Source organism: Mus caroli, unplaced genomic scaffold (assembly GCF_978045245.1).
Source record: "Mus caroli unplaced genomic scaffold, Mus_caroli_1 scaffold_2, whole genome shotgun sequence".
Lineage (NCBI taxonomy): Eukaryota > Metazoa > Chordata > Mammalia > Rodentia > Muridae > Mus > Mus caroli.
The window spans coordinates 61,615,946-61,639,406 of NW_028227257.1; the positions used below are offsets into that span (position 1 = coordinate 61,615,946).

Genomic DNA, 23,461 nt, shown 5'->3' on the forward strand with positions numbered 1-23,461 from the left:
GCAGGGGGCGGAGAGGGACTCCCAGGAGGGGAGCTCAGCCCCCTTGGGCAAAACAGCTACTGCAGCCCCCCGACTTCAGGTGGAGGAGGTGGAGGCTGATTTACAAGGCAGATCACCTGAGCCCTGGCCCGAAGCTCTGAATCCTGCATCCAGCTACTGCCACCCCGCAGGCTATAAGAGCACCCGACTTCCGGACCGGTACTGGGCGGGTGCCATGTGAGCCCAGCCAAAGCTTCCCCTCCTGTTCACCCTTCTTCCTTCTCTTCTCCTGTCCCCTGGAGAGGTTTGCCCAACCTCTCCAAAGAGGGACACTTGACATCATGTCTTTGCTCAACCCTGTCCTGTTGCCCCCTAACGTGAAGGCATATCTGAGCCAAGGGGAGCGCTTCATCAAGTGGGACGATGTGAGTAGGGCTCGCCTTTCCCCCTCAACCCCCCCACCCCACCCCCGGGACGGCGGGGGCTGGGCTGCTTGGGAGCTTTGCAGAACTGGAGGGTTGGTTTATATCTTCCCAGCACCCAGGCGCCTATGTGTCTGTCACAACAGTCTAGATAAACAAGTCTCGGGTGAGGGTGGGTGCTCCTGGCTGCTGTAGGGAAGGAAGCCTCTGTGTTTGGGAATAAGAGAGTGGGCTATGTGTGTTTGTGTGTGTGTGTGGGGGGGGGGGAGTCAGAGTCAGAAATCTTTGGACCTGATTTGCCCTTTTCAAATCCCCGAAGATGATAAAGGTTTGTTTCTAGTAACTTCAGTGTTGGTAGGGGGAATGCATGCCCCTCTCCTCCCGCCTCAGCTGAGATCAGGAAGAGAGGTCAGTCAGGTCCTCTTCCCAGCACAGACACCCCAAGTTTGCTCTGGCAGGAGGCCCATAACCAGCCGCACCACCCCAGTGTGCAGAAAAAGCTGTGTCCTGTCCCAGGGAAGCCCTATTCTCTCTCAAGCTACTACTGTGGCAAGAGTCACTAAGGGGCCGTTTTCCCAGTTGAAAATGGGAGGCTCAAAGACTGGGGTCTGAGAAGGAACTTACTGACTTCTGCTTCCCCCATGGTGGCTCAGCTCAGCTCAGCCTTCTATTACCTGCCAACCTGTCATCCAGCCCGGGGTGGGAAGACCATCTGCACCCCAGCCCAGAGTCTGCGCCTTCCTAAATCGTCTTTGGTCTTTCTGGGCTGAAGACACAGCCACTAACCATAGAATCTTTTGGTCTAAGAAGAATAAAATGAGAACTGTCACTCAGGGAGGGATAGGCCTCCTTAAGAGAGCTCTAGCCTGGTCTCAGGAAGGCCTGATATTCTCAACAGCGCATGGCATTTAGGAGGTCACCTACAATTTTTACTTCAGCTCCCTGGATTGGCTTGTCTAGTTTCTCTATGAACTGAGGGGAGTCTGAAGCTAGACCCTTTGGGGCTTTGCTACGTTAAGGCATCTGGCTCTCAAAACTGTGGGGATGGGGCCCTGGCATGAAATGCTTTCTGTTTCTCTAGAAGTTTTGGTTGGTGTGGCATGGTGGTGGCACGCTGGTGACATGGTGGTGGCACGCTGGTGGCATGGTGGTGATGTGGCGTGTCTTAGAGTCTATGGAAGGAGGAAAATGACTCACAATGAAAAGTGAAGTGACTCTCTCAGTTCCTCTGGGAAGCCTGTATAACCTGAGGGGGACCGTGGGTCATCAGGGATAAGGCATGTACTTCTTTCTCCAACCTGTGTGTCTGGTTGACCAATTCCCTTCCCCAACCCAGAGTGCTGTGTGGTCCCTGGACTCTGACTTGCATGAGCAAGAATGTCCCAAGCCCAGTCATGGGACACATGACCTATGAACCAGGTTCTGCTCTTGGGTAGCTTTGTCACAGTTAGTAGATCTATGGCTCTATATTGATAACTGTAGTATAAAGGATAGAACCAAACCTGATTCTGTCTAGTCTCCCACAGCCCCTTCAGAACATACTTACAGGGGAAAACTTTCCTGGCTATAGAAAGAAACTCAGCAAGCTCTCAGACATGACCTTCACCCTTGGGCAATAGTCCAGCGGTCCCCACAAAACCCAGTCCTTTTCTAGGAACACATTAGAAGTGAAGCTCTAACCGTGCTTTGGCTTGCATTTTGCCCTTCTCCTTCCAGGATGAGGTGGGGGAAACTGCAGGCTTCCTGGAAAGGGGGGGTCCTCAGCTCTTTCTCTTCCAGGGCTTCCTACGTGGGGCGCAAGGAAGACTGAGAGTTCTTTCTTGAATATATGCTGTCGACAGCTGGCTTGGAGTTTCTAAGCCTGACAGAACTTGACACTTATTCTTTCTCTGGTGACCTTTTTGATGATTTGGGGAGACCCTCCTCCATGTATTGGGGCTGGCTTGCTTGAAATCTCCCAATATCTCTCTATTCAGGGACTCGCTCATGATTGTTTTCAGTTCCCTCTAACTGGTTTCCTCCCTGCAGCTCTGGGCCCTTTCTGCCCATTCCTCACACATGCATCTGCTTTAGGTCCAGCAAACACTCACATTTTACTGTCCAGGCAACTGCAATCAGAGGCAGTCTGCCCCACACTTTCTGGGTTTCCCAGGTTAGAGACCAGCTCCTGTCTACGCCATCCCACACTAAACAGTCTTAAGGTCAGGGAGCCAGCATGGACCCTCCCTGGGGCTCACTACACAGCTTTTTTCCAAAATCAGCTTTCTTATAAAATCCTTCCCCCACACTCTAACCACCTGTAATGTGGGAACCTTTCTTGTTCCATTTCCTTGGTAGATCCCGTATTTGGTGTGGTGTGTCAGCAGCAATAATCATGCATTGCTGGAGACTTCAGTCGTAATATCTTGTTTATATATGCAAAGGCTATTAAAATAAATGATGGCCTATGTACTGTGTGAGTGGAGTAGGGATTAGGCCGGTTTGCTCATTCTTTTGCATACTCACTCAGCAAACTCCAAGGTTAACCACTAAGCACCAAGTTCAAGGTCTAGCTGGCTCACAGCCCTTGGGATCCTTGAGCTCATAGGCCTTTCCCAGATGTGTGACCCAGTTCCTGTCCACACTTATTAATAACAGCACACTTCAGACAGTCCTTTGCTGAAGGGGTAAAGTGTGGGCTGGTCTTTTGAGACAGTTTAGGCTGAGAAGGTTTGAGGACTTCACTTTGGAGGTGGGAAGGAACTCGGTGTCTCTTTGGATCATTTGGACAGGATGGGCAGCCAGTGCTCACAGTTGAACGGAAGGAATCTGAGGATCAGGGCTGATGCTGGGTTGTACAGGGCCTTGGCTGTGCAGACCAAGGCTCGGGGCCAAGCTTTCCAAGATGGCAGTAAGGAATCTTGGAGAGAGATTCTATCCTTTGGTGGAACCGTGACCCCTGAGAACAAGGAGGGGGAGAGGCATTGCTTGGTGTCCAGAAAGTGCACCTCTCTTCCAGGAACCCCACCTCCCTTCCTCAAGGCCTCCCTATTGTTAGCTCAGAGAACAAAGGGAAACACCTTTTGAATTTCTAGGAAAGGGATGAACTCTATCTGAATCCTTAGCCTGGGCCAGGAATGTTGGCCTGAGATCCGAGAGTAGATAGCTGACTCCTTCTTTCCCCAGGAAACTTCAATAGCCTCTCCTGTTATCCTCCGTGTGGATCCCAAGGGCTATTACTTATACTGGACAAATCAAAATCAGGTAAGACACTACCCACCATGGCCCTCAGCTCCAAGCGATCCAGTGAACTCCGCTAGACCCCTGGTGGTATAGGATGGAGACATGTATGCAGGAGGTGCAGAGAGTGTAGCTCCTGGGGCTCTCCCATGGGCAGGGAAGGAAGGTGCAGTCATCTCATTTCATGGCTGCCCAGAGCCCACCTACTCTTAAGTTAGTATCTCTTGGAGAGATAGTTCCAGGTCATTACAGAGCTCAGGGCTCAGAGGACAGGCGCAGCCATTCAGAGAAACAGAGGAAGGCATGGGGGTTGGAGGTGGGGGCCTCCAGGATAAAATATAGGCTGCAGATTGCAGCTCTTATCCCAGGGAAGGAGTGAAGAGTGCTTCTCCCTAAATAGACAGAAGCTGATGAGCAGCAAGTGAAGGGAGGGATCCAGGAAGCCCGGGGCAGTCTTGGCATCCAGAGGAGGCAGCAGATAGGATGGGAAGGGATGTGGAAAGCCCTCTCCCCTCTGCGTCATTATTCTCCACTTGACCTCCTTGTCCCCACCTTTCTCTGCTCCCACTGGGAACTGCTACCAGGAGATGGAGTTCCTGGATGTCACGAGCATCCGAGATACTCGCTTTGGGAAGTTTGCAAAGATACCCAAGGTAAAGTGGGCCCAGAAGCAGCCACGAGTTGCAGAGGGCAAGGAGTGAGTCTCTCCTGGAGGTGGGGAGCCTTAGCTGTGTGACCAGATGGATGGGTCCTGGGCTGCTAGGCAACAAGGATGCCAGCTGAGGCCAAGGAAGGGTGGTGTGGTGGCTGCTGCTCAGCTTGCCTGGATCCTGAGGCTGTGAATTCCTGCCCCTGAGTATGCCAGGCGGTCTAGAACATGTCTTCTACCCCTTGCTCCCATCTTGGTGATGCTTTGCCTACATTTGCCTAAAGCTTGTGAGAAGATTGAAGGTACCGACAGTTGGAAGCAGTATTCTCTGAGTTAGGAGCTAAGAGTCTATCTTCAAAACAAAATTCCCAGGATTCTCAGGTCCCACTGCGTTGCCAACCACGCTCTTCCCATGGGCCTCTCCTTCCCGTGGCAGTTGCCAGAGCCAGGAATAGGGCAATGCTGAGGCCTGTGGTTTTGTGGTTCCTAGGTTCCATGGCCATTCTGATGAGGAGATACAGGAAAAGACACGTTGGGTAAGACTGAGAGCTTCCCTCTGACTTACCGTGTCACTGTTTCCTACAGAGCCAGAAACTCCGGGAGGTCTTCAACATGGACTTCCCAGACAACAACTTCCTGCTGAAAACACTCACAGTGGTATCCGGCCCTGACATGGTGGACCTCACCTTCTACAACTTTGTCTCTTACAAGGAGAACGTAGGCAAGGTGCATTGGCAACACCTGGGTAGAGTGCTGGCCCTTGGGAAAGCCTGCCCTTCCTGAGACTCATAGGCCTGGGCAAGGGGCTCAGGTGCACATGTGGCCAGGAACTTGACTTCGGGGCTCTATGTTCTGTAGGACTGGGCTGAGGACGTGCTAGCTCTCGCCAAACACCCCATGACAGCCAATGCTCCTCGAAGCACATTCCTGGACAAGATGTAAGTGCCTGTCCCCCACTTCCCCCAGCCTCCTCCCCACCTCCACGCCTGAGCTCAAGGGGTTGGCTTCCCAGCCCCCAGACTGATGGGCCACTGTCCACCCCTCCAGCCTGGTGAAGCTTAAGATGCAGCTCAACCCTGAAGGGAAGATTCCTGTGAAGAAGTGAGTCTCCTGAGCTTGTCCTAACAGCCACCCAGCTCCCCAAGCCTTCCCTCCCTTGGCACGACTCCTCTGCTGCCTGGTACCTTTCTCTGCTCCTGCAGTTTTTTCCAGATGTTTCCTGCTGATCGCAAACGGGTGGAAGCTGCCCTCGGTGCTTGTCACCTTGCAAAAGGCAAAGTGAGTAGTTTTCCACCCCCAGTCGACTCTGCTAGTTCTCGTTGCCACCAGAGCAAAGGTGGCCCAGGGAGGGTGATGGATGGGGAGGGCAGAAGCCATTCGCTCCCCAAGCCAATTAAGCAGGACCTCTGGTTACTGACACTAGGCATAAAGGTGGGACCAGTTCGAGAGAGTGTAGTGCAGGAGGCAGTGTTGGGGAGGACAAGGATGGACATGGCGAGCTTTCCTATCCTTGCCTCGGGCATAGGAGATTGATGTTTTCATTGTGGAGATCAAGATAGGGGCACCAGGGACAGGAGGCAGGCCACAGGCTCCAGGAAAGGACTAATGCTGCAGGGTGTTGGGGAGAGGGGCAGAGCCAAGAGTGGAAGCTGCCAGGGCACAGACTTCTGCTCAATTCGGAAACACATTCCACTTCCTTTTAATTAAGCAATTAAATTTTAATTACAAATCAGAAGCAGGGTCACCACATGAGATGTCTTCTGTGATTTACCAAAAAAAGAGCTCTCTAGGTAGATAGGGCCCAGAGCCAAGGTCCAAGTCTGGTCTGGGGGTGATGTTGGGTCCCTTTTCCATCTTGGCCAGTGCCCTTGTGTCAAGTCTCACCCCAGGAAGCATTTCCCCTGGGAAGAATTAAGGACACTAGAAGTGAGTAGAACTAAGACTCTAAGCAGCCATCCTTATAAACCACACAAGAAATGCGCCCCCATAGGCCCAGCTTTCGTAGCCATGGTGACCCCAAGTGCAGCCAGGTACACTGGATTCAAGCATGGGGCAGGGAGAAGGTGGACTGGGCTCCTGAGGTGCCTGCCTGCTTCTAGTAGCACCCACCCACTTCTCTCCTGAGCTCATCCCCAGCTGTGTTCTCCATATTTGTCTGCTTCTCATGTCCCAGTAAAAGCCACTGACGGGCCTCGGAGGCAGAGCTGGGCTGGGGGAGATCTAGCCATGTTCTCCGGCTCAGACCCTTATCCGCCAACTAAGACTCATGTTGATCTTCCAGTGTGATCCTGAATGGCAATGAACGTTTTGTTTTCTGGAGGGACAAAAATGAAGAGAACAGGATCCCTGCATACTGTCCGTCTAATTTCTTTTTCTATTTCTATAGAATCACGTACTCAGCTCAGACAATCCATGGTCTTTTATGTTGTTTATTCACTCAACATTGTATTTTCCAGAGTCATCCATGTGAAAGCATCACTACTTCATATGTATATGTATATTAGATGTGTGTTGTATATGTATATTAGATGTGTGTTGTATATGTATATATACATATGTATATGTATACACATATACGAAGTACATAATATATAGCAGTTATCATATTCTATAATATAAATATGTATATTATATATATAACAGTTATCATATTCCATGTTGATAGATATTTGGTTTCTCTCCACTCTTTGACTATTATGAATACTGCTTGTACAAGCATGTTGTCATGATTTAGCTATTAGTCTTGACATATCCAGGTGAAATTGTTCACATGACTATATGGTAGCTCTATGTTGACCATTTTGAGGAACTGACAAACTGTTCTCTCAAGTGGCTGCCACATTTTACTTTCCTGCCAGCATACACGAGGGTTCCCGCGTTCCTACAGGCCATCAACACTGCTACAGTCTGTCGTTTCTTTATGCTGTCCTAGTGGGAATGAAATGGTATCTCATCTTAATTTGTATTTGCTTAATAACTAATGATGGTGAATTCTTTTCATGTACCTATTATTTCTGTGTCTCCTTTACAGAAACATCATTTCAAAGTCGTTGTCTTTCATTTCTTCTTCTTCTTCTTCTTCTTCTTTTGTATGCATGTGTTTGTGGTGTCTGTATTTGTGAATTTGTACATGTGTGGAGGCTGGAGGTTGATGTCAGAGGTCTTCCTCAATTATGCTCCATCTTATTTTTGACTTATTTTTTAATCATGTGCTTGTGTGTATCTGTGTGTGGATATGCACATGTGAGCTCAGGTGTCCTCAGGGGCCAGAGGCATCAGATCCTCTAGAGCTGGAATTGCAGGCACTGTGAGCTGTCTGTTGTGGGTGCTGGGAATCGAACTCAGAGCCTCTGCAGGATCAGTGTTGGCTTGTTCTTAACCGCTGAGCTATCTCTCCAGCTTTCATCTCAGTATTTGAAGGGCTTTCACTGACCCTGGAGCTCATGTGTTCGAGGATGGCTGGTAGCTTCAGGGATCTTCTTGTCTCTGTCCATTCCCAGCGCTGGGGCTACAGACATACACCGAGGAGACCAGCATTGATGTGGATACTGGGGGTCTGAACTCAGTTCCTTATAATGCACAGTAGGTGCGCGAACAACCAAGCCATCTCCCCAGCCTTTGGGCTATCTTTTTGTTGTTGAATTAACACGTAATGGATAATTGATTTGTAAATATTTTATTTTATTTTGTGAATTGTCTATCCTCTCTCCCTTCCTCTTTCCCTCCCTCTCTTTCTTCCTTAGCTATTAGCCTTCAGCCTCTAGATGGTGTCCTTACAAGCATACATTTGTTGTTGTTGTTTGGTTGGTTGTTTTTTCAAGACAAGATTTCTTTGTGTGACCTTGGCTATCCTGGAACTCCCTTTGTTGTCCAGGCTGGCCTCGAACTCACAGAGATCCATCTGCCTCTGCCTCTGAAGTGCTAGGATTAAAGGTGTGCACCACCACTACCCAGCAAGCATGCATATTTTAAATTTTGATCAAATCTGATTTTATTTCTTTGTGTGTGTGTGTGTGTGTGTGTGCTTTTCCCAATTTCGTGTCTTTTGTTTGGTGTGTGTGCACGCCTATGTGTGTTTGTGTGCGCGTGCTCACGGGGGTTCTTGCATATCAGGCGGACACTCTGCTCCTGTTGTACTAGTGCATTTCTCCCTCCAGCTCCTCAGGCTTTAGCCCTCACAGTCCAGGGCTCTACTGTTAGGTGCACATTTGTCTACGTTCATACTGTTTCTTTAGAAAGTTTGTCCTTCACTTACAAAGTTAAAAAGAAATTAACAGCCTGGGACCCTGGCAGGCAAGCAGGGCCCCTTGCTTATGACATTTTGTCCTCTTCATTCTGCTTATGCTTAGTTCCAATCTCATTCCAATCCCGGAACTAGCCACAATCCAAAATCACCATCAGAGCAAGCCAGCTAACGGGCACTGCAGTCAGGCAGCAAGCTCCTTGAGACGTGCCCGATGTGTCTGCCGCCTGTCTGCCTTGAGTAACTCCTCTCCTATCAGGACCCCTTCCCCAGAGCAGGGTGGAGGTCGTGGTGAGGCTTAGCTCTGAGCAGGTGAGATGAAGGCTAACAAGGTGATGGTTCTTCCAGAATGATGCTATCAACCCAGAGGACTTCCCAGAATCCGTGTACAAGAGCTTCCTCATGAGCCTCTGTCCTCGGCCAGAAATCGACGAGATCTTCACTTCCTAGTGAGTTCCTTGGGCTGGGTGTGGAGTGCTTGCTGGTAAAGGCAGTGAGTCCTTCCTTCTACCCGTCCTTTTGGGAATCACAGGGTTGTACAAGAGAAGAGGGTAATCCAAGCCTCCAGGTCCAAAGGGCATACACCTGTGCCCCTCTCTCTGGCCTACAGCCACGCTAAAGCTAAGCCCTACATGACCAAGGAGCACCTGACCAAATTCATCAATCAGAAGCAGCGAGACCCTCGACTCAACTCTTTGCTGTTCCCACCGGCCCAGCCTGAGCAAGTTCAAGTGCTCATTGACAAATACGAACCCAGCGGCATCAATGTGCAGAGGGGTGAGGACCAAGGAAACCTCCTACTTCCCATAGTCCCATCGCACCCTGGGGGCTGAGTGGCATCCGTGACTGCTTGCTGTCCACTGTCTCCCAGGCCAGCTGTCGCCAGAGGGGATGGTCTGGTTTCTCTGTGGACCAGAGAACAGTGTGCTGGCCCACGATACACTGCTGATCCACCAAGACATGACACAACCACTGAATCACTATTTCATCAACTCCTCACACAACACCTACCTGACAGGTAGGTCCTGGAAGCCTCATGCTGAGCTGCTCCCGGCTTCGATTCTCCACAGATGCTTCTTCACTACTGCTTGTCCTGCTGACAGGGCAGACTATGAGGTAGCAAGGGGCCTGGGCCTGGCTGTGAGTGATACCCCTGCCCTTTCTCTCCACTGGTTCAGCCGGCCAGTTCTCAGGCCTTTCCTCGGCTGAGATGTACCGCCAGGTGCTGCTGTCTGGCTGCCGTTGTGTAGAGTTAGACTGTTGGAAGGGCAAGCCCCCCGATGAAGAGCCCATTATCACCCACGGCTTCACCATGACCACAGATATCTTGTTCAAGGTGGGTCTTGAGGTGTGGGAGCTGATGACAGTGGCCATCAGAAAGAGCCTGAGTTTGGGAAGTGAAGCTGAAGGGGAGAAACATCTGGAATACCTCAGGCTGTTGGGAGGCTACCATGGCTATCTAGTTTTATGTGTATGTGGAAACTAAGTAGTGGGGAGAAGCTACCCTCTTCACAGAGTTCCTTTCTCCTCTAGGAAGCAATCGAAGCCATTGCAGAAAGTGCCTTTAAGACCTCCCCGTATCCTGTCATCCTGTCATTTGAAAACCATGTAGACTCGTGCGTATCCTGGTCCAGCCTCTTGCCTGAACCCGCAACCTCCACCACACGCACATATACTGTCCCTGGCCTCTAGGCATCCATTTAGTCTTCTTAGGACCTCAGTATCTCCTTCCTCTGTTCCTACCTGCCCCACTTCCTGGGCCCCTGATCTGAGTTATCAGGGCACAGAAGATGGGCAAGAGGTTGGTGCTAAGCAACCAACCCCTACCTGTACTTTGTTCCTGCTAACAGACCCCGCCAACAGGCTAAGATGGCTGAGTACTGCAGGACCATGTTTGGAGAGACCTTGCTCACAGATCCCCTGGAAAATTTTCCTGTGAGTGTACAGTCTTGTGGGACATCTGGAACCAGGTCAGCGGGGCAGAGATACTTGAGTTTATTCGATGGATTGCGAGTCTACCATGTGTCAGAGAGTATGTTAGAATTAGGAGTCTACCAGTGTCAGAAACTTGGATGAAGGTTAGGCATGGTGACAGCACTTACATTTGAGAGGCTACTGCAGGAAGATCTCAAGTTACAAGCTCACCTGGGCTGCATACTGCGACCCTATCTAAAACAAACAAACAAACCCAAATGTCACAAGTGCTGTCCCAGGCTTCTGACCCTCTTCATGAGGAGACAGATAAGAATCCAGGCCAATTACAGCCAGCGTTGGCTATGGGAAGCAGTGCTTGGAGTTAGAGGATCAAGGCAGGCTTTCTGGAGGGGTGTGATGGGTAAGGTGAAGTCTGGAAGATGACAGAGATTCAGTGAGCATGTGAAAAGAGCAGTCTAGTCAGAAGGAATGGATGAAAAACACATTTCTGCTGAGGAACAGGTAATTTCAGTCAAATGGGAATTCAAGACACAAGGGGCAGTGGTTGGAGGTGAAGCAGCAGATGTAGGCCCACACCACAAGGACACACCACAGGGGGAGGCAATGGTACCCAACTCTTCCCTGTCTACAGCTGAAACCTGGCATCCCTCTGCCCAGCCCCGAGGACCTCCGGGGCAAGATCCTCATTAAGAATAAGAAGAACCAGTTTTCTGGGCCAGCATCCTCCAGCAAGAAGCCTGGTGGGGTGGCTGAGGGCAGCCTCCCGTCTAGTGTCCCTGTAGAAGAGGACACGGGTGAGTGAGTAAGGGCAGTGGGGTGGGGCTTGGGGAGAGCCAGGGCTGATAGAACTGTGTGTGGCAGGGTGGACTGCTGAGGACCGGACTGAGGTGGAGGAGGAGGAGTTGGTGGAAGAGGAGGAAGAGGAGGAGTCAGGAAGCCTGGATGAAGAAGAAATTAAGAAGATGCAGTCGGATGAGGTGTGTGGGGGCAGTCCCTCTGATGGCTCCACTGTGGTACCCTCTGGGTGGGCATGGGCTACGGCGTGGACTCTGTATTATTTCTTTTTTCACTCTCCCCCTTGTCCTCTAGGGCACAGCAGGCCTGGAGGTGACAGCTTATGAGGAAATGTCCAGCCTTGTCAATTATATCCAGCCCACCAAGTTTATCTCCTTCGAGTTCTCTGCACGTATGTACGCTAGTATAGGGTGATTGGGGAGAGAGGGCAGGCCGGGTTCAGGAACAGGCTGTCCTGGTTCAAGAGTGGTCTTGTGAGTGGGATGAAAGGAAGGGACCTGCTTCCTCTTGGACTAAGGGCCTTGTCTATAAATACCCAGCTTAGGAGTCAGGCAAAGGGTTTAAGTGGCAGTGGCTCCCAGCATTGGACTGGAGAACTTGGCAGCAAACAGAATGTTCTGGTGTGTGTCAGTGACAGGCAGGTTGGTGTGACAGGCCACCTCAGCCAGGCCTGTCTGGAGCTTCTGCCATTTCCTAAGGTTTTGCAGCTCCCAGGCCTGAGCTCTACCAAGTGCTGCCCCAGCTCTAAGCCTCTGCCCTGGAAGAAGAGTTCCTGGGAGAACACACCTTTAGTCCTCTGTGAATTCAAGGCCATCCTGGTCTACAGAGCAAGCTCCAGAACAGCCAGGACTCTGCATAGAGAGACCCTGTCTGAAGGAGGGGAGGTGGAGGGAAGAGAGTGCCCATGAGGGGGTGGAAGGCAGAGCAACCTCCAGAGGCTCACGTACTGCATCCGATCCTTCTCTTTTTGTGTGTCACCATGACACTTGCCCTGATGCCCTTGAGTGCATTTCCTACCCTCTGCATCTAACCAACATGAGCACCTTTCTGAGCATTTGTGTGCACGTGGATCTCTGCAACACTGACTCCCCATATCTGAATTCCCAGCCTGTTCTGCTACCTAGGCACACGCAGGATGTGTTTGGAGGGTATGGGGTACTACCCTTACTATACAGCTCCCCTCTGCACTTGCCGATTGCTTGCACATTTCACTCCCTGTGAACATCACTGCCTGGGTATCCTTAAGGTTTCACCAGCCAAGGTCCCCGAGCTGGGGGCTTGCAGGAAGGCCTGGGGTCCTGCCAATGGCCTTGGCCAGCACCTAGACTCAGGTATAGCTATAACAAACACTATGTGAGCTTTGTGTGTTCCAGGGGTACAGACACGGTCTCTTCCAACTACGTGCCCCAGCTACTCTCTCGCCAAGTGCGTGTACCACTCGTTCCTGATACCCTGGACTCGGCCGCATATGTCCGCCACACCCTACGCGCCTATCCATGGCATATGGACCCCACTCTTTCTCACCGTGATGCAGATTTCCTCCTGCATGTCCACTGTGATGTCCCTTTACCCCAGCACATTTGTCGGCACACATTCCTCTCAAATCTGGCTGCTAGGCCCTCAGACCTCAACAGAATCCTTGGTTGGAAACACCACTCTATGGGGGAAAGTGCCCCAAAAGGAAGGCGGGGCTGAGAGAGGAGGCAGCCTGATGTGGACTCCCCTCCCTTTTCTCCCTTGCACAGAGAAGAACAGAAGTTACGTTGTCTCTTCCTTCACGGAGCTCAAGGCCTGCGAGCTGCTCTCCAAGGCCTCCATGCAGTTTGTGGAGTATCCTTGAGGCTTTGCCAGACAAGGTCCCTGGTGGGATGGGGCTTGGGGGAGGGTCTGGGGTCCTGCTGGTACAAGTGGCCTTGGCCAGCTCCTATACTCAGCGACAGCTATAATAAACGCCAGATGAGTCGTGTGTACCCCAAGGGCACACGCATGGACTCTTCCAACTACATGCCCCAGATGTTCTGGAATGCTGGATGTCAGATGGTTGCCCTCAATTTCCAGACAATGGGTAAGGGCACTTCCAAAACCAGAGAGCCCTCCCCTGGGTCTCTCACTACCTCCCCAGGGCCCTGCTTATCCGATCCTTACTCCTCCCTGGATAAAGAGCTTTGATGTCTACTGGGTGTGGTGTTTGTGTAGGCTCTGGGAGCATACCCTGGTAGTGAGAGCACTTTGGGGAGGGGCTCATTCCCCCATTCTTGTTTAGCTGTTCATATATCGGAGCATACATAAGACACGAAGGCTGGCATGGGTTCTGGCTGCTCTGTTTGGATGTCACATCTGTGCCAGTTATCCCAGATCCTCTGTGAATTTGCAGCCTGGTCATACCATTACTCCTTGCTTACTTTAGGTTGAAGACCCTTCCTGAAAGGCTAGGTACCCCCAAGGGACTGGGACAGGGCATGAGAAACTCTTACCTTCACAATCTACCCAAACTCCCCCATTCCCAAGACAAAAAAAAAAAAAAAAGGCTTGAAAGTATTGAAAAGAGACTGAGAATAGAACCAGGTCGCACCATCCTCACCACATCCTCTCGTCCCCCCAGACCTGCCCATGCAGCAGAACATGGCACTGTTTGAGTTCAACGGGCAGAGTGGCTACCTCCTAAAGCATGAGTTCATGCGCAGACGGGACAAGCAGTTCAACCCCTTCTCAGTGGACCGCATTGATGTGGTGGTAGCCACCACCCTTTCCATTACGGCAAGGCCCAGGGCTGACAAGTGGCTGGGAGGGCGGGGTTCTTGAAAAGAAGGCCAAAAAGCCCACCCCTCTACCTCAACCCCCTTTCCTGATATCTTGAAGACTTCAACCCCAGCCAGTTCCTGCAGTAGCAAGTTGCCTTGGAAACTGCCTCCTCCTCAGCACTGGAGTCTGCCTCTTGGTCCCCATGGAAACCAAGGGGAAGGGCTGAAACTCCTGTGGGGGGAGGGGAGAAAGAGACAGAGAGATAGGGAGACAGAGAGAGAGAGACAGAGAGAGAGAGAGAGAGACAGAGAGACAGAGAGAGAGAGACAGACAGAGAGACAGACAGAGACGCACACAGAGAGAGAGACAGAGAGAGAGACAGAGAGAGACAGAGTCTGGGCTATGCTGGGCAGCAGGAGCCCAAGCTCCAGACCAAACGTTTGTTGCTCCTTTCTTGTGTGGGTGGCCTGCCTCTGCCCGGGAGTCCTGGAAAGCACTCAGGTCCTTAAAGTGTGCCTGCAAATCTTTTTTGTTTTTGTTTTTCGAGACAGGGTTTCTCTGTATAGCCCTGGCTGTCCTGGAACTCTCTCTGTAGACCAGGCTGGCCTCGAAATCAGAAATCCACCTGCCTCTGCCTCCCGAGTGCTGGGATTAAAGGTGTGCGCCACCATGCTTGGCACATGCCTGCAAATCTTGAGTCACACCGCTGCTATTTGATGGCCAATGCTGAAGGGGGATCATCACAATACCCACTGTAGATACTTAGCCTTATGGGGACAGAAACCCCACAGGCTTAGGAATCAATTGGAATGGGATATCTAATGCTGGCCTTCCCCTGGCTTCTCACCCTTAGGTCATCTCTGGGCAGTTCCTGTCAGAGCGCAGTGTACGCACCTATGTGGAAGTGGAACTGTTTGGCCTCCCAGGGGACCCCAAGAGGCGATATCGAACCAAGCTGTCACCTACTGCTAACTCCATCAATCCTGTCTGGAAAGAGGAACCCTTTATCTTTGAGAAGGTGCTAGGGTCGGGGCTGGCACTGGCGTCTGTCCCTAGTTCTTGGCCTGTCCCTATATGACTTCCTAACATTTAAAAGTCCCAAACTCAAGTTCGCAAGGTGTGTGTGTGTGTGTGTGTGTGTGTGTGTGTGTGTGTGTGTGTGTGGCGGAGGGTGCTTGTACACATTAGGATTAGGGATAAAAACATGAACTCTCAGCCCAGAAGCTAACAGATGATGGGTTTTTTTTTGTCTCCTTGGACACTGGCTGGCAAAGCTACCAGGGCTGTTTGCATGGCAAACATCTAGTCCATTTTTACATGTAAGCCTCGCTCAAACTGGAAGATGCCTGTATGTACCGTAGGGCATTGCTTCTGCCTATCCTCACCAAATCTAGCAGTGCCTGCTAGGGTCTCAGCCTGGCATTTTGTGAGACTTCTGGAGTCAAGGGCAGGGGCCGCTTGGCTCCCCGCTGTCTGCTCCTCAGACTCTGCGGTCCTAAACTACCATAGATCTTGATGCCTGAGCTGGCCTCCCTCAGGATAGCTGTGATGGAAGAAGGCAGCAAATTTCTTGGACACCGCATCATCCCCATCAATGCCTTACATTCTGGTAAGGGACTGGGGGTCTTAACTACTCTCAGAGTCTGAGACAAGACTAGCCTGGGGCGGGAGTGGCCTTCAGGCAGGGTCTCCGAGGCCTCAGCTTCCTCCCTCATGTTATCAAGCTTATCTGGGACAGGAATAGACTTTCTCCAGGAACTCTGCCCACCTAACAGAATGCCCATGATCTTCTGGAGTCACTGTTACAGATTTCTGAGCAGCTGGCATCTCTGGGCATTTACAGTGTGTTAGGAGCTGGTGAGATGGCTCAGCGGGTAGAGACACTTGCCGCTAAGCCTAATGATCCGAGTTTGACCCTAGACACCACATGGTGAAAGAGAGAGACCCGGTTCCCACAAGCTGTCCTCTGACCTCTGCTTGCGAATGCACGCGCTCACATGCAGAGTAAATAAATTAAAATGTAATAAAAAGGTGTGAAGAGCTTATAACACGTTCTCAGAATAAATGCACACACACGGCAGATAGATGAGGAGTCAACCAAGTGTTAACCTAGCCTGCCCAAAGCCACACAGTAGGGAAGCATTAGAGCCCTGGCCTTTGACTCCAGAACCAGAAGGTCCTGAGTGCTTGCTGTGCTGTGGTGCTGAGCAGGGGTGAGCTCTCACTTACCACCCACCTCACCGTGTTCCACAGGATACCACCATCTGTGCCTGCGCAGTGAGAGCAACATGCCCCTTACCATGCCAGCTCTCTTTGTCTTCCTGGAGATGAAGGACTACATACCTGACACGTGGGCAGGTAGGAGACCTGTGCCTGGCCCCGAGCTGTCTGCTTCCTCTCCATTCACTAAGCCAGTATCTGAAGTGGAACGAGAAAGGGTGGTCGGTGGATCCTTCCGTGCCTTAAACAACTCCATACACATCGCTCTGCTCATGTCCTGTGTTCCCAGATCTTACGGTGGCCCTTGCCAACCCCATCAAGTACTTCAATGCCCAGGATAAGAAGTCCGTGAAGCTCAAAGAAATGACAGGAAGTCTGCCCGAGGTCTGTGTGGCCTGGACCACTCCCAGAACCCTCCATGAGCTGTGAAATGAGTGGGGAGGGGCAGAGTCCCCCACTCAGGGAAAATCGTGTTAGAGCCACCATTCTAACCAGCCACCCTCACACAGAAACTCTTCTCTGGGACACCTGTTGCCAGTCAGTCCAATGGGGCGCCAGTCTCAGCAGGCAATGGGTCAGCAGGTAGGTAGTTCTGGGTCCACCTGCCTAGTGGATAGCTCTGCACCTCTCCCACCACACCCCTAGTCCCACTTTCATCCGGGGAGGGAAGATCTGAATCGGAAGCCTCAACACTAAGAAAGGGGGAGTGGCTCAAACTACAACCCCGCAGGAACTAAACTGAGGTGCCACCAAAGCACCTGACAGTCCAGCCCTGTGCTCTTACAGCGCCTGGGACCAAGGCCACGGGGGACGAAGCTACGAAAGAAGTGACAGGTGAGTCCTCTTGAGCCATGTGATCGTGGGGCAGGATCTGGTGGGAGGGCCTGGGACTTTGGCGGGCGTGGGGGTGGCCTGCAAGACTGGGAGGATGCTCTGGGCCTCATGGCACCTCAAACCATGCCTCTGCAGAGCCACAGACCGCCAGCTTGGAAGAGTTGCAGGAACTGAAGGGCGTGGTGAAGCTGCAGCGAAGACATGAGAAGGAGCTTCGAGAGCTGGAGCGCCGTGGAGCCCGGCGCTGGGAGGAACTGCTGCAGCGTGGCGCCGCACAGCTGGCGGAGCTCCAGACCCCGGCAGCAGGCAGCAAACTCCGCCCGGGCAAGGGCTCCCGCAAGAAGAGGTACGGGCATCGGTGGCGCCCTGCCCTCCCCGAGAGTGGTGGCGCCTGGTTCACGGCCTGTTCCCTCGTGGCTTTCGCAGGACCCTGCCCTGTGAGGAGACCGTCGTGGCGCCTAGCGAGCCCCACGACCGGGCGGACCCGCGCGTGCAGGAGCTGAAGGACAGGCTGGAGCAGGAGCTGCAGCAGCAAGGCGAGGAGCAGTACCGCTCTGTCCTCAAGCGCAAGGAGCAGCATGTGACTGAGGTGTGGGACAACAGCGGCTGCGGCAACCAACCCCACCCTTTCTGCACAGCCAAGGGCTTCTCGCGAAGCTAACTAAGCTCCTCCTTCCTCCTTCGCAGCAAATCGCCAAGATGATGGAGCTGGCCAAAGAGAAACAGGCTGCTGAACTCAAGACCTTCAAGGAAACCTCAGAAATGTAAAGTCAAGTCGTAAAGTCGCCCCTTGTGACTGCCTGCCCCTACCTCCCGCCAAAGGCTGCGATCCACAGAATCTCTCCCCCCTGTCTGTCCGCAGTGATACCAAAGAAATGAAGAAAAAGCTGGAGGCCAAGAGGCTGGAACGGATCCAAGCCATGACCAAGGTCACCACAGACAAGGTGGCCCAGGAGAGGTAAACCCTGAAGGGGAGGCCCATCTGAGCAGCCTCCAGCTAGAAGAAGGTCAACCCTATGAGGGCTCCTAACTTGATTCCCATAGATCTGCCTCTGTCTTGGCCCTTCACAAGTTAGTTCTATTGCTCTCTCAGTCTCCCTTGAGCAAAACCCAGATACTAACACTGCTTAAGGAAAGAAAAACAATGGAAGGAAAACCATGCACAAAGAGAAGGAGATGGAGCCTACGGGTAGCAGCCTGTCCCCTTAGATGTGTGCATTCTCCACTGTGCCCACCCTCGATGACTTTCTGTCAGAGTGTTTTAACGAGGAAGTGGACCCAGGGCTCCCAATAGTCCTTCCCCATCTTCCATGTTGGTCTCTCTGCTCCTCCCTGCTTCAGTGATGGAGTTCTTATTTGTCGTACCCTTAGGATAATTTATGGACTCTGTCCCTTTATAAAAACTCCAATTGTATCAACAGGCTCAAGAGAGAAATTAACAACTCCCACATCCAGGAAGTGGTCCAGGCTGTCAAGCAGGTATGCAGGGCTGTGTCCTTCCCAACCATTCTCACCATAGGTTTGTGTGGGGGATGTGCGTGTCCTTCCTTTGAGCCCTGAAAGCAGGCTGCCCAGAAGTGTCCATGCAGCTAGGAATGAGAGGAAGTTTCCCAAGGTTCTGGCCTGTGGGTGGAGCCTGCCAGCCAGAAGGGACTGGCCTGGGAAACATGAGTTAGCAGGTCCTGGAAGAATGGGATTGGATGGGGCAGGAGAGGAAGGCTTCCTGGGCACCATGGAATGGAAAGGGGAAGGGAAACACTGCTGAGAATGGACCTAAAGCTCCTTCCCTGGGCACTGTGACCACAGTGACAGGCCTGCCACCTACTGTGGCCTGACCTTGTGTCAGGCACTATGACAGGGGCTTCCTGTGGACCAGACATGTGATCCTTTTACCTCACTTTACATATTGTAAAAGCTGCCCAGAGGTTAAGGAGTTTGCCCCAGAGTCTCACTGCTGGCTAGCTGAGATGAGAGTGGGGGTCCAGCCTTTATGCTGCTTGCCTGTCTGTCTGATTCTCTGTCTCTTACCTGAACCCAGATGACAGAGACCCTGGAGCGTCACCAAGAGAAGCTGGAAGAGAGGCAGACAGCCTGCCTGGAGCAGATCCAGGCAATGGAAAAGCAGGTGAGAGCTCTGTCCTGGTCCCAGTGGAGATAAATGGGTGGAAAGGGGCCCAACCCCAGGGGCTCCATGCAAGAGGTCAGGGGAGGGGCCCATCACACCTCAGCAGTGGGCCACAGGCAGGTTCTCATGGTGTCCCAAGGCCCTTTCAAGTGAGGCATCTCTACAGATTTCTTTGCTTGATGTTTCTCCTGGGAGGTTCTTTGATGTGTCTGACTCTCTCCATCCCCTCCCAGGCTCTTGGAAGTCCCGAATAGAATGAGCATCTTAGTGTTCTATAGTCTGGGGCAGGCAGGGCCCCCTCCTGAGCCTGGTAATGGTCCCTGCTGTCCCTGCAGTTCCAGGAGAAGGCGCTAGCAGAGTATGAGGCCAAGATGAAGGGCCTGGAGGCTGAAGTAAAGGAGTCGGTGCGGGCCTACTTCAAGGTCTGCTTCCCCGCTGAAGCAGAAGACAAGCCTGAGAGGTTCTGTGAGGCCTCTGAGGAGTCGTGTCCACAGGAACCACTTGTGAGCAAGGCAGACATCCAGGAGAGCCGCCTCTGATGCCAGCATCTCGCTTTGACATTTAAGCAAGGATGTCCACACTCTTCTCTGGAACATGGTCCCATTTCCCAGGACAAAGGAACCTTAATACTCAGATAAGGCAGGAATTAGAGACTATCGGGGCAAGAGTCCTCATGGAACCTGAGTCTTTTCTAAACTGGCTTCTTCTGTCTGTCCCACCTGTAGTGCCATTGAAGGCAAAGGAATATGGACCAAGAGAGAGGAAACTGGGTCCTGGCTTCCCCTCTCCCTTTCCTAATGTACAAACAGGGGCGCTCCACTTGGAGCTTGATTCCCTTTCCTGGACACTTGGCTTTGCTCCCTGGAACCTTCCCTCTAGTCCTCCTGCCTTGATGAGTGCTTTGAAGCAGTGCCTTACACAGGCTTCTAGGCTGCATCTCGGGCCTGCCTTGAGTACAGAGCGTTTGCTAACACCTTAAGGCAGAGCCCCAAAGCTCTCTGGGAATGGCTACTTCCAGAATGGCAGCCAAGGCCCCTGCCCTCACCTCCTGCCTATGGGGATAGATGGCTTCGTGGGAAAGCTTTCTCAGCTGCCCCTCAATTGATCAAGTACTGGGGGTGTGGGGGCTACGCCTGCTAGCAAAGGGAGACTAGCTTCTAGAGTGCTCTCTCCAACTCTGAAACTGGTTCACCCTCTTTTCTGGATCTGGGTCTGGGTCTGGCGCTTCCTAGCAGGTGCGCCACCAGTCTTGGGTGGGGGCTTGAGTTCATCGTCATTTTCTTCACTGGATTTATACGGTTTATTTATTTTTCTCCTTCCTACCAAAGAACCCAATCCTGCCTTACCAAAGAATCTCTTGCCTTAGCCTGACCTCTGTTCTCCAGTTAGGAAAAGACAGGGGGAGTGGAAGGCCTCTGAAGCCAAGCTGCGTGAGTGGAGTGTGGGGAATGGATCCCTTGGGGGCTACAGAAAGAGTGAAGGCCCTCCTGGGGCCCTGTCAAGTGGCCCTGCCTATGCCTCCCCTGTCTGCTGACCCTGATGCCAGAATCCTTAAAAGATGGTGTTACACTCTCTTCTCTTCTCTACACCCCCACAGATGTGCTCCTTCCTCGTCTCTCCTGACCAGGGCCGGAGCAGAAGATCCCAGTACAAAAGTACACCCACCCTCTTGGTAACCCCAAACCTTTGAGCTGTCTGGGCCTCTTTAGGAACACCGAGAATGACCACACACACAGAGAGACCTGCCCCTGCTGTGGACGAATCCAATAAACTTTCTGGAGGCATAGCTTGTGGGCCACACCCCCAGCTCCTTCTCAAATCCCAAATGGGCTGACAGGGCAGGGTGATGCTGGGAAGAGGTTGTTTTCTTATCAGAGAGTTACAGCAGATGCCAGTAACTGTGAACACCTGTGCCTTTGGAAAATGAATAGGGACGCCCTCCCCATCCCTCCCAGGGCCTGACCTCAAGGGTCCCTACCTATCCCTGGCCACAGAGTAAAGCTAAGACCTGTTCATTCATACAACTAAAGCCTGGCCTCTGTCAGGCAGTCTCCCTGTCATAGCTATACTGGATACCATCAGGGTGGGATAGCCACACCCTGGGGCAATGCCCTGACCTCAACCCATTCCCAGAAATCCCATACTGCCCTTCTCTCCTCAAACCTCCCAGGGATGTAACTCTGTGGAGATGAAGATCCAGACTGAGGGGAACTCACTGAAGTGGGTATGTGGGCTCAGTCAGAGCCAGCAGGGCCCACTGAGCAGGAACCACAGTCAGTACCATGAGCCCACATGGAAAGCCCACCTTCAGTTCTCCTTTTGCCAGGTCAGGTTGCAACTGAGCAAATGGGAAGGAATTGCAATCCTGCCTCCTGAAGGGGCCTCTGAATGGCTTCTCAGGCAGGTCTGCATACCCACTTGCTTGCTTTCAATCTGATGCCCCAAAGGGCTGGCTCTAGCCCCAGAGATAGGTTAATCTGTGGCCACCGGGGGAAGTACAGAGGAAGAGTTGATGCCCTCCCTTGGGCACTGGATAGGTAAAAGACACCTGAGTTCCATCCCTGTTGTGCCATAGGGTCAGGTTCCCTCTTCACTCCTGATTTCCATTTGATATGGAGAAGGGTCCTCACCCCTCAGGAGCTCCATGGTTGACTCAGTAGCAGATCCTCTGCTGACTCACTCCCCCCCCCTTGCACACACCCCCTCCCAGCTCCCTGCAGCTCCAAGGCACGTGCCACTAGGCTCAACCCTCAGGAGCTAGCAAGTACAATGTGACAGGGTGAGGGGGCTGGTGACACTTGAAGAGGAAAGGAGGGGGCGGGAGGGGCAGTTACAGACAGACAGACTTGCACACTGAGGCACCTCTGGGAGGAAGCCCTTTTGCCAGCCTGGGGCCTGCAGGAGGAGAAGCTGGGCGGGTGGGAGGGGAGGAGTGTGAAGCGCCTGCCTGCCCCCTGCCTGCATAGCTCCTTCTCCTGTCAGCCTTCAGCTCCCTAAGCGACAGCTTCTAATTCAGGCTGTTGGATCCTCTGTGCTCCACAGTGAAATCTCTGGTTTTTTTTTTTTTTCTCCCCCCAGCTTTTGCTGTTTCTTTTCTGTTCAGAACATAGTGAGCCAAGGGTAGAAAGTCAGAGCAAAGGCTCTAGGTTCTGAAACCTGGAACTCACTGCCCATCTGGGAACTCAGCAGAGACCAGAGTGAGGCTCTGAGGAAGACTTGACCAATTTTCCCACTACACCTCCCCCCCCCCCCAATACATTGTTTCCTTCCACCATAGGCAACAGGGGCACAGGCAAAGCTGAGCTGGTTCAGGGAGGCTCTTGGGAGGAGGGGCTGGGGAGGGGGGCTTGGTGCTTTTCTTCATGGAGGTACACAGCCTAGCCTTCCTCTTGATCCTGAAGGCAGGAAAAAAAAGGGGGAAGAAAGCATTTTTCTCTCATGATGAAAACAGGGGCCTGGCCGTGGTGGCGCACGCCTTTAATCCCAGCACTCGGGAGGCAGAGGCAGGCGGATTTCTGAGTTCGAGGCCAGCCTGGTCTACAAAGTGAGTTCCAGGACAGCCAGGGCTATACAGAGAAACCCTGTCTCGAAAAACCAAAAAAAAAAAAAAAAAAGAAAACAGGGAAAACTGAGTCCCAAAAGGACAAAAGCCTTTCTTCTGCTTAAGGAGGGGGAGCATGCCTGTCCCCTTCCTGGGAGTGGAGAGTGTCACCTGGATGCTGATGGGACAGACTTTGAGGTCCCTCTAAATGGTGCTTCTCTAACTGGCTCCTGACCCTGTGTGGTGCAGGCAGAGTTTCTGTCTCTGCTCCCTCTGCACAGATGGGACTGTGCAGGCCTGGGTTGACACTACCAGTGTATGACACAGGTTGAGACCTAACTCTCCTGCCAAGAAATGCGTGGGGGCTCAGTTCACCAACTGTGCACTTAGTAATATGCCTCACAGGACGAAGGGGAGCGTGAGTCCCTGTTGTAGGGTCGAGCCCGCCCGAATCCACTCCTAGGCCATCCTGGAGCCTAGGTCGTCCAGAAGATACGATGCTCCGGGGTCTCCCCGGCCCCTGCTCCCTGGGGAAGAGCACTCCTTACAGAATCCTCAGGCGTGTCCTGCAAAGCAACCTGCTCTTCCCAGACTGGACACCCCCTCCATTCTTCACTGGACTTCCTTTCTCTTACAGCATAGGGCCCCTGAACACAACCCTCCACATTGTGTCTGTTGGGTGCCTTTGTTCCTGTAACCCCTCTGCCTGGCCGTCTTCCTTGTTTCTTAGCCTGTGTCACTCCTCCTTAAAGGACTA

The 23,461-nt window shown here is 52.4% G+C and overlaps 1 protein-coding gene across 1 annotated transcript; it reads left to right on the forward strand.

The window, feature by feature from the left end:
* The first annotated feature begins 263 nt into the window (after positions 1–263).
* Positions 264–22,236, forward strand: Plcb2 (phospholipase C beta 2). The gene is made up of 32 exons (XM_021152735.2): positions 264–404; positions 3,567–3,644; positions 4,205–4,273; positions 4,855–4,995; positions 5,128–5,207; positions 5,317–5,370; positions 5,472–5,547; positions 8,861–8,961; positions 9,123–9,289; positions 9,384–9,530; positions 9,691–9,848; positions 10,046–10,128; positions 10,363–10,447; positions 11,079–11,241; positions 11,309–11,424; positions 11,537–11,633; positions 12,988–13,072; positions 13,183–13,307; positions 13,845–13,999; positions 14,838–15,002; positions 15,494–15,593; positions 16,238–16,342; positions 16,494–16,588; positions 16,714–16,786; positions 16,991–17,038; positions 17,174–17,384; positions 17,465–17,627; positions 17,726–17,802; positions 17,901–17,996; positions 18,460–18,517; positions 19,077–19,163; positions 19,499–22,236. Exons 1-32 carry the CDS (start codon positions 321–323, stop codon positions 19,700–19,702), a joined length of 3,546 nt encoding a protein of 1,181 aa, XP_021008394.1. The 5' UTR covers positions 264–320; the 3' UTR covers positions 19,703–22,236.
* The last annotated feature ends 1,225 nt before the right edge of the window (positions 22,237–23,461 follow it).